Here is a 13360-nt window from a genome sequence, read left to right as displayed (position 1 = left end):
TCTGAAGCTGCGTCTGTGCATAATGTATCTTGGCGTTCGTCTTGGCGAATCTTTTCCCTCCGTTTGTTTATGCTTCGCAACTTGACTCACAAAATAAAAATGCAAAAAAAGAGGAAAGAGTAGAGAGGAGAGAGGAAGGAAAAGAAAAGAAAAGTTTTTATGCCTTTGTCTGATGGTCGTCTGTTTGTTTATGTAGCTTCTGTATCTGTATCTGTATCTGTATATGTATATGTATCTGTGCGGCTTACCGCGCAACTTTAATAATTTAATTAAATTTTTTCATCCTCCCCCTCGCTCCCCCTTTGGTGTCATGCGAGAAGTCCCGCTTTGATTGTTATTTAGGCCATTTGGCATAATGAGGCAGCATAATTCTCCCATAAAATCCACTTGAAGCGCATTTTCGGGCTCCCTGATTGAATTACAGGCTGGGGGTAGCACACATGCGAGAAAGTTGAGACCATTTATCAGGCCACTAAATATTCCAGTCTTAGATTTCTAGAAGAAAAAATAAAACTCAATTCGGCACCTGCCAGGATAACAGAAAGCGTACTCCAAATACGAGTTCTTTGCATGTGCAGCACCCTAGAAAGCAATTTACATCAAGTCACGCCCTATTATTAAAGCTACTCATCAATTTGAAGTGCCATCCGCTTCACTCATTCAACAAGCTTAAGGGATTTACCCACCACATGTACATGTATCCATATTCATGGATGTATATTTTTTATTATATTTATTTGGTTGCCACTCGGCAAACAATAAATGTCACTCGCATGCACAGCGACTCTTGAATGTGACACATTTTGCAATGAAAAACACAATTGTATCTGCCACACATGTACCTACATGTATGACGCAGATGCGCAGGGGCGACAAAACAGTCCATCTTCTAGGATCTAGATGGCAATATCAGAATAAATCAGCCATGTACTGCTCTGCTCCATGACGAGATAAAGCATTTTTAGGTCACAACTATACACGAGACTGTACATCGCGAATACATCAATCCCCCAATCACGCTGTCATCTCTAGCCGGGATAGCTGCCGGGATGGCTTCATTATTTGTTTGTTTACTATCTTGCACTCGGCACGTACAGCAAATAAAGAAAAGGAAAATTGCACAAATGCCCACCAAAAATGCCTATTGTTCTAGGGCCTAGTACACTCCATTCCACACCCTTCCCTCAGTTGACCAATGCGACTTATGACTGTTTTTTGGAATCACATTTGAACAAAGTTTCAGTCCACAGCTTATCAATAGAAATAAAACGCAGAAGGCCAGCTGTGACTTCAGAAAATAATTTCAGTTGTGAGTGAGGGGAATATTGAATCCAAGATTTATTTATCTTTTACTTGAACGGCAAAAAAAAAAACTATTTCAGCTAGGCAGGATTTAAAGATACTTTCGTTATCCTAAATTTCATCTTTAGTACTTCCTTCTTAAGTATTTTTATTTGCATTCTAAGATGGGGAATTTGGGAAGTTTTTAGAAAATATTTTAAAATAAAGAAATATCAGTTTCCAGTGAGTTGTATACAATTGAAAACTAATTCAAGAACATGTTCATATTTCACATAAAAATATTTTAAAAAATCATCTTAGCTATACAGTGTTTATCTCAAATCCCAACTGTATGTGCATCTGTAAAGATAGCAGACCCAGAGTAAGTGAATTGTTTACTTAAATAGATAAAAAAAACCCATTTAGCTAAACAAATTATACCGATACTATAGTTATCTTAATCCCAACTGTATCTGTTTCTTTACTTGCATCCCAAGAACTTTTCTTAAAAAAAAATTGAGTTTCAGTTGTCCGGGAGTTGAAAGTTGCATATATGGAGTAGTTATTTACTAAATTTTTCACTTAAACAGACACAAAAAAAGCCCATCTTAGCTAATCAGGGTTTACCAATACTATCGTTATCTTAATCCCAACTGTATCTGCATCTGCGAGATTGCTTCTCTTTGGCAAAGTTCTTATATAATATGTAAAATAAACATAAATATCTGTCACTTCCGCTGAGCTCGACAAGCCAGCTGATAGAAAAACTTTTAGCACGATAGTAGCTGTTGCACATTTATTTATTTATAAAAAAAAATAAAGAAGCTCTCGCTTTAGACTTTTGATATGGTACTGCGCCCAGACAGATAATGCCAAGACATTGACCTTTTTTCGCATGGGAGTACAATAATCATAAGAACTTGTCTAAATTTTGTGTGCGAGTCTCTCTGGCAGCTATACTCTATTCTTGGTGGTGGGGCTTGGTGGCTCGGTGGCTTGGTGGCTTGGTGGCTGCTGCTCCCCTTCTTTGTTGTCAGATTAGCCGGCCAAGTGGATAAACCAGTTTTCGTTTCTGCCTTCTCTCTGCCGCTTCTTCTCGGGGTCTCTCTGTGTGCTCATGTTCATGTTGCTTGACTTTGGCTAATTAGCCAAGAGTGGATGTTGTTTTTTTTTTTTGTTTTCTGTCTTGTAGCCCTGCCATGCCCTGCCTCGGGTTTTGTAATGTTGAACTTTACGAAAATCTTGCAACGCAAACAAATTAGCTAAAGTGGCAAAAAAAAAGCAAGTTTAAATATATATTTTGTATAAAATATTTATGGTTAGTATTAATAAATTTCATCTTAAAAGTATATGTTTTTTGTGTTATTCTTAATATTTTCCACGTTTTCTCCACTCTGTATGAGTCACTTGCCTTCTCAGTGGCTACCAATTCTCTGTTTTGTGCTCACAATGGACGGGCTTTGTTGGAATAAATAAGGGAATCTGACTCCGAGTCTGACTCTGACTCTGACATACTAATGTATATGTAAATTTAATTTCGCAAGTCTATACATTTTGCATGTTTTTTTTTATAGAAACAGATAATGTTTTTTAACCTTAACACTTCAAATTTCACTTTATTTGTCGGTACAGAGACAATGGCATAAAATTATATTTTATTTTAACATAAAAAGCTTTTTTTTCTTTATTTAATTTGTTTCTATCTCAAAGGACAATTACCAAAAGTGGCTACTAAAATTATAAGACAACAAAATGGCTCACCCTTAACATTATTTCCCCACAGCCACCCAAAATTCCTCCCTTCCTGCCTCAATTATCCTGGTGGAGTGCGTAATTATTTTTCTACTGGTGGGGAGGAATGTTAACTTTTGTTTCCGCATGATTGAGCAATTATTTCAATGTTATTGTCTATGGGTCATTGGCAGCACCCCCAAGTTGTTCATTTTAGGCTCTCAGACTGTTGAGGTTTCTTTGTTCTTCTTGCACAGTAAAAAGTTCTAATAATTTATATTTTTTTATGTTAAATACTAAGACTTACCATTTACGATGATGATGGAAATGATCGCCACGAATGCAATGTTGAAAGCACATTTTGATGACATTATATGCGATGGGGATCCAACGTGGATGGGATTTAATAAACAGAATTAGCACAAATTTCTGTTTGTCGGTATTACTACTGGCTGGGGGGATGTTGTTGACTTTATTCTTGTGTTGGATATCTTTTTGGCAGTTGTTGTTGATGTTGTTGGGGACAAGGCACCCCTGCTACCCCGGGCACTCTCAATTGGAGCTCAGTGCACCGGCCATGCCACTTACTAACTTATCACTCGCACATGGGGACACACACACTGGCTCGCACGCTTCTGGCATGGGCCATTAATTTTCGAAGCACTTTCTAGCACGCACGAATTATTTTCTATAAATTGTTTCCTTTTTTTTTACACTTTTTTTTAAACAAATTAAAAACGAAAATAAAACACTAATTTTATTTTTTAATATTTTTTATTTTATTTATTAAATGTTTCTTTTTGTTGCTGCGAAGCTGAAAAATAAAAGAAATGAGAATATTTTGAATTTCATTTTGCTTTCCGAAACAGCTGTTGCTTCCATCTACGGTCACATCTTCTTCGTTGTTTTTTTTTTTTTTTTTGTTTACTTTTTTTCAAAACCTATGCAAATAATTACAGTTATTAGTATTATTAATTAAATAAAAGAAGAAAAAAAATTAAACATAAAACACAAAACACAAAAACAAAAGCAAAACCTAAAAGAAAAATCACAACACAGTATATGCTTTTCACTCGCACTCATGCGAATCAAGCAGAGGGAGAGAGAATGAGAGAGAGAGCCAGCTGCGGCGCAAACGCAGCCAAATGCATTAAATAAAATATTGTTGCTGCCTCATTGTTGTTACTGCTCAAGAAGCAACGAAAAATAAAGGTTCTTGTCATATTTTAACCTCTTTTGATACATAATAATACTATTTCACAATTATTTCACGTATTGATTATATTTGTTGGATTAAACCGGGTCCAAACGGGTTTGTTGGGCTAATTAAAAACATTGTTATTTTCGCATGTTTACTTTTTGCTCCTCTCCTTCTCTTGCTCTCGCTCTCTCTCCCAATTCCTTTCTGTGTGTTGTGTTCTCTGATTGTCCCTTCCTACCCCCTACCCCTTCCCCCGACCCCTCCCGCACGACCATCACGCGTCATGTTTGTTGGGCATTAAATGCGTTGAAATGCAGCCATTTTGTCTCGCAATTGGCACTCACTTGGACTCGCGATGAATTTCTGTTTAGAAATTAGCCACAAAATAGCACCAAGAATCGCCCCATTTCCGGAGCCAGGCTTTATTTATTCCCGCACCACACACTCGCGCTCTGATCCAGTAGCAAATATGTACTTTATTTTCCCTCTCAGCGAGTTAATATTTCAAAAAGAAATACCTTTTTCTGAGTATATTTTTCTTGTTATTAGTATCCGTTCAAATTGACGGCAACGCGCACTCCGAACCGATGTTTTATAGCGTTTTTTCGAACATCCGCGCGCGACGAATCCGCTCCGAAAATCACACGTCCGCTCAGGTGAGAAATTTTTTTATTTCTGATTTTTTTGATTCGAGCCCACTGTATACAATTAGTGTGACTGTTGAGTGTTTTGGTCACTTCAGTGTGCCCAGAGTGACAATAATCAGCTGTTTTGTTTCGCCTCTGCTTTGCTACTCCATCCTAACCGGTTGTCAACCGGTAACGGTATCTGAAAAATATTTTCAAATGCAAACTCATGTACGATGCGTCAAAATCAATGATTTCATTGACCTTAGATAGAAAATCTTCTATATATTTCAATTGAAAGTATAGCTTAAATATTATTATTTAAATACCAATACCAACCTAAATACCAACAAAATCCAAAATGTTAACTCGGTTCGATAGCTAACAGTTCGCCTCTGTTAGCTGAAGATATGTTAACAGACATTTAATCGATAATGTTAGACTGTTATAAGAGTTGCCAACATTTAAAAAAAGGGAAACGAAGCAGCAGTTTTCCAAAGGAGTTTTACTCGGACGTCCTGAATCCCTCCTAGAGACGAAATATGGACGATGTTATTCTATTTTTAAAGAATTCCATTTATCACCTTTATTTTTTTCAAAAATCCAAGTGTTGCAGCAATTTTCTCATTATACTTAAATACGTTTCTTCTCGTTTCGTTAATAAATTACAATTACTGAGTGAAAAAACCTATCTTCAACGGAATTGTTTAATGAATAAAAAATAATTTCATCCTTTTTTTCAAAAACACATTTTACAAATTTTTATTTTATTTATTAAAAAGACTAAAATAACAGTATAAAAGAGGCCAATAAATTCAATTTCAGTTGAATTTATTCTCATACAATTGTCGTAATTAATCCACTGAAAGAAAAAAAAGTCCTTACAGTTCATCTTCTTCACTGCAATAAAGAAGAAATAAAGAAAAAGAAGATTTATTTTAATTTTTTTTATTTTACCTTTTTGATATAAAATGTCCTGGTGGTATCCTGTATAATTTTTTCAGTGTCAGAGTTCCCAAATTTCCATCATCCAAAATGTTCTTAAAATGGTTTGGGTCTAATCATCATTTCGACAAATGTAAGTGAAACAGACCAGTCGTATTCGTGCCAACTTCCCCAAATTATCCCATCTCTACTCCTTGATTTACCATCTTTGTAGAAGTTTCCGTTTAGGCTGCTGTAAATTCAAGAATGAAGCTTAGCATTTTTAAAATATTAAAAAAATTTATTTTTACGGTATACCTGGATCCACATTCGTTAAACCACCAGCCACCACCCTTATAGATAGCGCAATTGCCATCACCCACGTCATTATCCCTGTCAATAGTGGAGAACTTCATGTTTAAGTTGAATTCGATGAGGGAGTCGCGTGCTTCTCCAGAGTGCTTTCCAATCGATTCCAATAGATAGGAATCCTTCTCACTGCCAATCCTGAAATTATCATACTTTTCGAAAGCAGTGGATCCATCCACTTTTCCCAGACGGATAAGAAGTTCGTGCTGCCTCGACTGAGTTACGAGGTGCAACTTCTCCAGGCCTAAGAAGAACTCTCCTGCCAAATTTCCAAACCCATCTCTGTATTCAGCCCAATTGCGATTAAAATCCACGCTGCCGTCCATCCGTCTCTGAATTACCATCCATCCAGATCCATTGCAAGGAGCCTCAAATGCACTCACTCCCGGAAGCCTTACTTGGTATATGTCTTTGCTGACGTTGCTACAAGGATTCGGGGCAACACACTTTCTATGTTTTTCATTAGTTTTATTTAAGTTTTGAGATAAAATATTTATTTGACTGGTTAGGTCCTTATTTTGGGAGTCCTTGCTCTTTGCCTGTTCAGTCTTCTCCTGGATTTCTGCATCTCTTTTATTCAGTAGATCGTCTTTTCTTTTAATCTCCTCTTTTTTTTCCTGGATCTCCTTTTCTTTTCCCATCAACGAATTCTTGTTTTTAATAATATTGTCCAAACAACTAAGTAGTTTTTTATTAAATTCATCTTTTTCCTCACGAGCTTTTTTAAGATCCTCACTATTTTCGTTTATTTGATTTCTTAATGAATTTATAAGTGTTTCTTTATTTTTAATTTCATTGTTTTTATGGCTTATTTCACTTTTAATAATCCTTATCAGCTCTTCATTGCCACTTTGTGCTTTTATTAGAGCATCGTTGCTTTTAATCAGATCGGTTAATGCTTTTATTTGTTCCTCGTTGCTTTTATTCAGATCTTTCAATGCTTTTATTTGTTCATCTTTACTCTTAATTGTGGCACTTGTTAGCTCATCTTTTATTTGAAGTTCTTTTTGTATTTGCACCAACTGGTATTTAAGTTCATTACTTTTATCGGCGCCCGATTTCAACTCCCGAAAGTGGGCCAGCATGGGCTTAACTACTTCGAAACAGCTTCCGCTGCACTCAATCACCTCAGTATGTTCATAGCAGTCTTCGTCGGCGACAGTCAGGTCTGTCAGGACCAAAACCGAAAGAACTGAAACTATAACTCGCGGATCCATGGCGTGTTTCCAGGCCTGTAGGGTACGGTTGAATGAAAACCAAGCCGGTATTGTCTTGAAACGAAGAGTCTGTTCACGCGTATTTTTTTGATAAGAATCGGCCTTTCCTAAGGTCATCTCCGTTGTCTGTCGCTGAGACTACCATCCGGCCGAATCCGGCCGAATGTTTTGGATTTGGAATGATTTTGTGAGTGTCTAATTCAAGAAAAAAAATTATATAACTTCAACGACTCGTTTAAGGTATTATCAAAATGAAAGAAATTAAAGATAAGTTTAAATCATATAAAAAACCTCTTGTCGAGGTACAATACCGGTGACGAACCTGCATGCCAAGCTAAAATATCTGATGTGAATTTTGGTGACGAAAAAATTCTATTTAGGTGTGCAAAATTGCACATAAAAACTATTCTAACCGGAATTTTACCCCGCAGTTGTTTTTTTTTGTATATATAGATCTTTAATTTAAAAAAAAGGATACATAATATATAGAATATTAAAGTACCCCTCCGCTGGAATATGTCAATTATATATGCCGCATAAAATATATATATCCCCAAATACATGTACCTATTGGCCAAAATAATAAGTACACAGATATAGTGTTTATTTGTTTCGATATAACTCGATTTTTATACCCTAAAATTCAAGGTTCAATTCGAAACTCGAGGTCGGAAGAAGAAATCGGAAGGAAGTCAAACAACCGACACCCGAATCCTAAGTCTTTGCTGCTCATCCATTGCTGCTCATATTGACCATGAAATGTCGTCTAGATCAGTTCGTCGTAGACTTACTAATGCTGGCTTACAAGGACGCATAGCCAGAAAAGTTCCTCTCCTTCGAGGGAATAATTTAAAGATGAGGAAACAGTTAGCCCAAAATCATTTGGCATGATCTGGACCAGAGGGTTCCAAAAAGTGGAATAATGTCCTATGGAGCGACGAAACAAAAATAAATCTATTTGGTAACGACTCCAGAAAGAATTTATGTACGACGACCCAAAGTCAAAGAATTCGACGCCCGGTATTCGAAATAGACCGTTAAACACGGAAGCGGAAACATTATGATTTGGGACTGTTTTTCTTGGCATGGAGTCGTCCCGATTCATCGGATTACCGATACTATGACCCGATTTGGGTATAAAAATATATTGTCTGACATAATGCTGAGGAAGACATCCTCTTGATGGATCTTTTAGAATTCGTTCTTTACGGTAATAAAAAAAGATTTACGTGACATAGAAGAAATTTTATGAGCGTGTACTTATTATTTTGGCCAGCAGTGTATATACATATGTACATATGTGTACGTAACCCTAAGCTTCACAAATGGCTGCTCAAAATTGGCAGCTTTACTTATCAAAAGTTACGTCATCTCAAGGGCTATCTCCACGTGCAATATAAATAAGATCGATTGAGCCTATTTTAAAAAATGTTTTTTCCGTAAAAAAAATTTAGTTTTTTTTTTTTTGTTTACTATTAAGAAATTTGATCTTAAAAAACGTGAAATAGATATTTTAAAAACCTTTTCAACGGTGTAAATCACATTTCAATATCTTCCTTGATTATGAAGTTATGCTTTCTTTAAATCAACAAAGTTTTTTTAATTTTTTAACCTTAACTTAAGGTATTTTAAAAAGTTGTAGAACAAAAGTTTTTTCAGGATTGCCAAGGAAAAAATAGTGCAAACAGACAACCAGACAAACAGAGGGAAAGTGCTGTAAAAATCGATGAATTTCTTGAATAACTTTTGGAAAAAGTTTGGACAAAAAGGATCTAATTAAAACAATACCTTTCGATTGTTATATAATTTATTCAGATCGGATGCCTACCGAAAATGGCACGTCTCATTGCCTGATCAGTCTCCTCCTGGATTTCCCCATCATTTTTATCATTTTTATCATTATCATTTTTAAAATAGTCTTTTTCTTCACCAGCTTTTTTAAGATCTTAACTTTTTCTTCTTTAAAAATTTGATTTTTTAATGAGTTTATAAGCGTTTCTGTATTCATTATTTCATTGTTTTTCTGGCTTATTTCACTTTTAATAATCCTTATCAGCTCTTCATTGCCACTTTGTGCTTTTATCAGGGCATCGTTGTTTTTGGTCAGAGTGTTTATTGTGTTTTTTTGCTCTTCGCTGCTTTCAATCAGCGCCTTTATTTTTTCATCTTTTATATTAATTTTATTTATCAAATCTTTTAACCGGCTGTTATGCGCGGCCATTTTCAACTCTATAAAATGGTTTAATATTGGCTTAACAACTTCAGCGGCTTTTTTCGGACAATCAAGTCTGTCAGGACCAAAACCATATAGTTTCAAAACTATAACCCGCGATTCCATGACGTGCTTTCAGATCACTACATATACATATGTATGTATGTTTCGGTTGAATTAAAACTATGCCGGGGTTATCTCAAAACGAAGACTCTGAGCGCACGTTCTTAATTGATTTGAACAGTTTGGGTGTTTCCCAAGGTTATTATCAGTATAAAGGTTATCCCAAGGTTATTATCTATCGGAATGAAGGTCACATCCGGTAGAATATTTAGAGTTTTTCAACATTTTTAAAACTCAAAGCTTTCTAGTAAGAATTCAACTTTTATATTTTGATTACATTTAACAGAAATTAAAACTTTTTAAACTTAAGCACATAAGATCATTTAAAATTTAAGTTTAGTAAAATTATCATTTAAATACTCCGCGGACTATTAAAATATAAAAGTTGATAATATTAAACTGAACTAATCAAATTGTCTCTGCGATCCACGTCTGAGGTCCACGTTTCTACGGAAAGACGGATGAACGGTCCGTCAGATGCTGATTAAGAATATTATACATATGTACATATTTATGCTTGATGCACTTTCAGATCACCATCAACACGTTCTTATATTTAAATAAATTTCAACGAATACCACACACCCTTGTACCCCTCGAGTTCTGGGTAGTAAATCCAAAAAAAAAACTAAAAAAGAGTCAAGAAGAAAATAAGGAAACCTGCCTTCGCCATGGATAAAATTGCATGCCGTTTCCGGTCAGTAAACTTTCAATGCAGAAACTTCCGAGGTTCAAGCCAGGTTTGTGGATGTGTGTCTGAGTTTGAGTTTGTTTTTGTGTGGGTGTTTGGCGACTAAATTTCCAATCGAGCCAACTTATGCAAGTTATTGTCCAAGCTGCCTATGGGTTGGGAGGATGGTATTTTCTTTTTGGCAAGAGCTTAGCATCCTTCCTAGGTGTGCCCAAGTGACTTTCATAAAGTTAGGGCAGTGCTTGGCTGGCAACGAATGAAAATATAAAATATTATTTTTAACAAACGAAACAATACAAATATGTTTTTGTATACATATAAGAACAACTTTTTTAGAGCAAACTTAAGTGATAACATCTTAAAGGCAGAAACACTTAATTTCAAGTCAAGTTTTACTGTATTATTTCTTATTTCGAGGGAAAGAGCTGTAAAAATCGAATTTCTTGAATAACATTTGGAAAAAGTTTGGACAAAAATGAACTAATTCAAAAAATACCTTTCGATTGTTATATAATTCATTCTGATCGGATGCCTACATTTTTAATTTTTCGGTTATAATAGAGTCTCCTCGCGCACACCAAGGCATGCAGGTCGTCACCTCGTAGACTGCCGTCCAAGACTTGCTCAAAATCCTCTAAAGCCTGCAGGACGTCCTTAATCCGTGCCGTGGGGCTGCCATTCGTACTCCCTAGAGACGAAAAATATGGACGATGTTATTCGAATTTTTAAAGAAATCCTTTTATCGCCTTTAATATTTTCAAAACTCAAGTGTTGCAGCAGTTTCTTTATTTCAATGGGGATCGAAGGGGGCGATTTCAGGACAGAAACAAGTTATGGAACTTCTATTTTTTTTAATAGGACTTCTTAAATAGGTTTCTTCTCGTTTCGATAATAAATTACAATTTCTGAGGGAAAAAAACCTATCTTCAACAGAATTGTTTAATAAATAAAAAATAATTTCATCCTATTTTTCAAAAAACACATTTGACAAATTTTTATTTTATTTTTAATAAGGCTAAAAAAAACAGTATAAAAAAGGCTAACAAATTCAATTTCAGTTGAATTTCATCTCATACAATTGTAGTAATTAATCCACTGAAAGAAAAAAGTCCTTACAGTTCATCTTCCTTACTGCAATAAAGTTATTTTACTGCAAAAGCATTCGAATAAAAAGAAGATATATTTTAAATTTTTTTTAATTTTATCTTTTTGATATACGTTTAAAATGTCCTGGTGGTATCCTGGAGAGAGTATAATAATTTTTTCAGTTTCAGAGTTCCAAAATTTCCATCATCCAAAATGCTCCTAAAAGGGTTTGGGTCTTATCATCATTTCAACAAATGTAAGTGAAACAGTATAATCGTATCTGTGCCAACTTCCCCATATTATCCCATTCTTAGACTTCCCTTTACCATCTTTGTTGAACCTTCCGTTTAGGCTGCTGTAAATTCAAGAATAAAGATTAACATTTTTAAAATATTAAAAAATTTTAATTTTATGGTATACCTGTGTCCACAGATATTAAACCACCAGCCACCACCCAACCTTCTGGCGCAATTGAAGGCATCCTCGTCGTTATCCCTGTCAATAGTGGAGAACTTCATGTTCAAATGGTGCTTTGTAAGGGAGTCGCCTGCACCTCCAGTGGGGATTCCAACCGATTCCAATGGATAGGAATCCTTCTCACTGCCAATCCTGAAATTATCATACTTTTCGAAAGCAGTGGACCCGTCCACTTTTCCCAGACGGATAAGCAGTTCATGCTGCCCCGACTGAGTTATGAGGTGCAATTTCTCCAAGCCTATGAAAAACTCTCCTGTCAAATTTCCAAACCCATCTCTGTATTCAGTCCAATTGCGATTAAAATCCACGCTGCCGTCAATCCGCCTCTGAATTACCATCCATCCAGATCCATTGCAAGGAGCCTCAAATGCACTCACTCCCGGAAGCCTTATTTGGTATATGTCCTTGCTGACGTTTTTACAAGGATTTGGGTCAACGCTCTTTCCAAGTTTTTCAATTGTTATAGTTAAGTTTTGGGATAAAACATTTATTTGATTTGTTAGGTCCTTATTTTGGAAGTCCTTGCTTTTTGCCTGTTCAATCTTCTCCTGGATTTCTGCATCTTTTTCATTCAGTAGATCGTCTTTTCTTTTAATCTCCTCTTTTTTTTCCTGGATCTCCTTTTCTTTTTCCATCAACGAATTCTTGGTTTTATTAATATTGTCCAAACAACTAAGTAGTTTTTTATTAAATTCATCTTTTTCCTTACCAGCTTTTTTAAGATCCTCACTTTTTTCGTTTATTTGATTTTTTAATGAATTTATAAGCGTTTCTTTTCTTTCAATTTCATTGTTTTTTTTCTCAATTTCACTATTTTTAATCCTTATCAGCTCTTCGATTTCACTTTGGGCTCTTATACGAGCATCGTTGCTTTTAATCAGATCGGTTAATGCTTTTATTTGTTCATCGTTCCTTTTATTCAGATCTTTCAATGCTTTTATTTGTTCATCTTTACTCTTAATTAGCTCATCTTTAATTTGAAGTTCTGTTTGGTATTTAAGTTCATTACTCTTATCGGCGTCCGATTTCAACTCCATAAAGTGGTCAAGCATGGTCTTAACTACTTCGAAACAGCTTCCGTTGCCCTTAATCACCTCATAGGCGACAGTCAGGTCTGTCAGGACCAAAACCGAAAGAACTGCAACTATAACTCGCGGATCCATGACGTGTTTCTAGGCCTGTGTGTTACGGTTGAATGAAATCCAAGCCGGGCTTGTCTTGAAACGAAGAGTCTGTTCACGCGTACTGTTTTGATAAGAATCGGCCTTTCCTAAGGTTATCTCCGTTATCTGTCGCTGAGATTATTGGAATGATTTTGTGAATGTCTAATTCAAGAACAAAAATTACATAACTTCATCAATTCGATCAAGGTATTCTCAAAATTAAAGAAACAACGTTTGAAGATATGCTTAAAGAGAATGT

The 13360-nt window shown here is 35.6% G+C and overlaps 3 protein-coding genes across 6 annotated transcripts in view; all 3 read right to left on the bottom strand.

Annotated features, from left to right (window-relative positions):
* The window catches only part of LOC6505589 (disintegrin and metalloproteinase domain-containing protein 10), an 84242-nt gene extending 79288 nt beyond the window's left edge, over positions 1-4954 (bottom strand). For 3 of the 4 annotated variants that reach the window (XM_014905019.3, XM_014905020.3, XM_001964933.4), the window contains exons 1-2: positions 4558-4954; positions 3320-3826 (exon numbers count right to left, since the gene is read on the bottom strand). In XM_014905019.3, coding sequence (XP_014760505.1) covers positions 3320-3383 — 64 coding nt within the window. In that variant the 5' untranslated portion in view covers positions 3384-3826; positions 4558-4954. The remainder of the gene's footprint in view (positions 1-3319; positions 3827-4557) is intronic. The other variant, XM_044716038.1, reaches the window with a different exon arrangement.
* A 667-nt stretch (positions 4955-5621) lies between these two features.
* Positions 5622-7600, bottom strand: LOC6505578 (angiopoietin-related protein 7). The gene is made up of 3 exons (XM_001964932.4): positions 6082-7600; positions 5797-6016; positions 5622-5739 (listed from the first exon to the last, which is right to left on the bottom strand). Exons 1-2 carry the CDS (start codon positions 7464-7466, stop codon positions 5881-5883), a joined length of 1521 nt encoding a protein of 506 aa, XP_001964968.3. The 5' UTR covers positions 7467-7600; the 3' UTR covers positions 5622-5739; positions 5797-5880.
* A 1758-nt stretch (positions 7601-9358) lies between these two features.
* Positions 9359-13154, bottom strand: LOC6505567 (fibrinogen-like protein 1). Its single transcript, XM_001964931.4, has 2 exons — positions 11882-13154; positions 9359-11816 (listed from the first exon to the last, which is right to left on the bottom strand). Exons 1-2 carry the CDS (start codon positions 13099-13101, stop codon positions 11681-11683), a joined length of 1356 nt encoding a protein of 451 aa, XP_001964967.1. The 5' UTR covers positions 13102-13154; the 3' UTR covers positions 9359-11680.
* Between the last annotated feature and the right edge of the window lie 206 nt (positions 13155-13360).

Source organism: Drosophila ananassae, chromosome 3R (assembly GCF_017639315.1).
Source record: "Drosophila ananassae strain 14024-0371.13 chromosome 3R, ASM1763931v2, whole genome shotgun sequence".
NCBI classification, from domain to species: Eukaryota; Metazoa; Arthropoda; class Insecta; order Diptera; family Drosophilidae; genus Drosophila; species Drosophila ananassae.
This window is presented reverse-complemented; position numbering and strand designations above follow the sequence as displayed.

Excerpts from the sequence above, each read along its gene's own strand:
- LOC6505567 (XM_001964931.4), bottom strand. The coding sequence starts at position 13,101 with ATGGATCCGCGAGTTATAGTTGCAGTTCTTTCGGTTTTGGTCCTGACA. Across the intron at positions 11,817-11,881 it reads TTTAATATCTGTGGACACAG|CAGCCTAAACGGAAGGTTCA; the intron begins GTATACCATAAA and ends TTGAATTTACAG.
- LOC6505578 (XM_001964932.4), bottom strand. The coding sequence starts at position 7,466 with ATGACCTTAGGAAAGGCCGATTCTTATCAAAAAAATACGCGTGAACAG. Across the intron at positions 6,017-6,081 it reads TTTAACGAATGTGGATCCAG|CAGCCTAAACGGAAACTTCT; the intron begins GTATACCGTAAA and ends TTGAATTTACAG.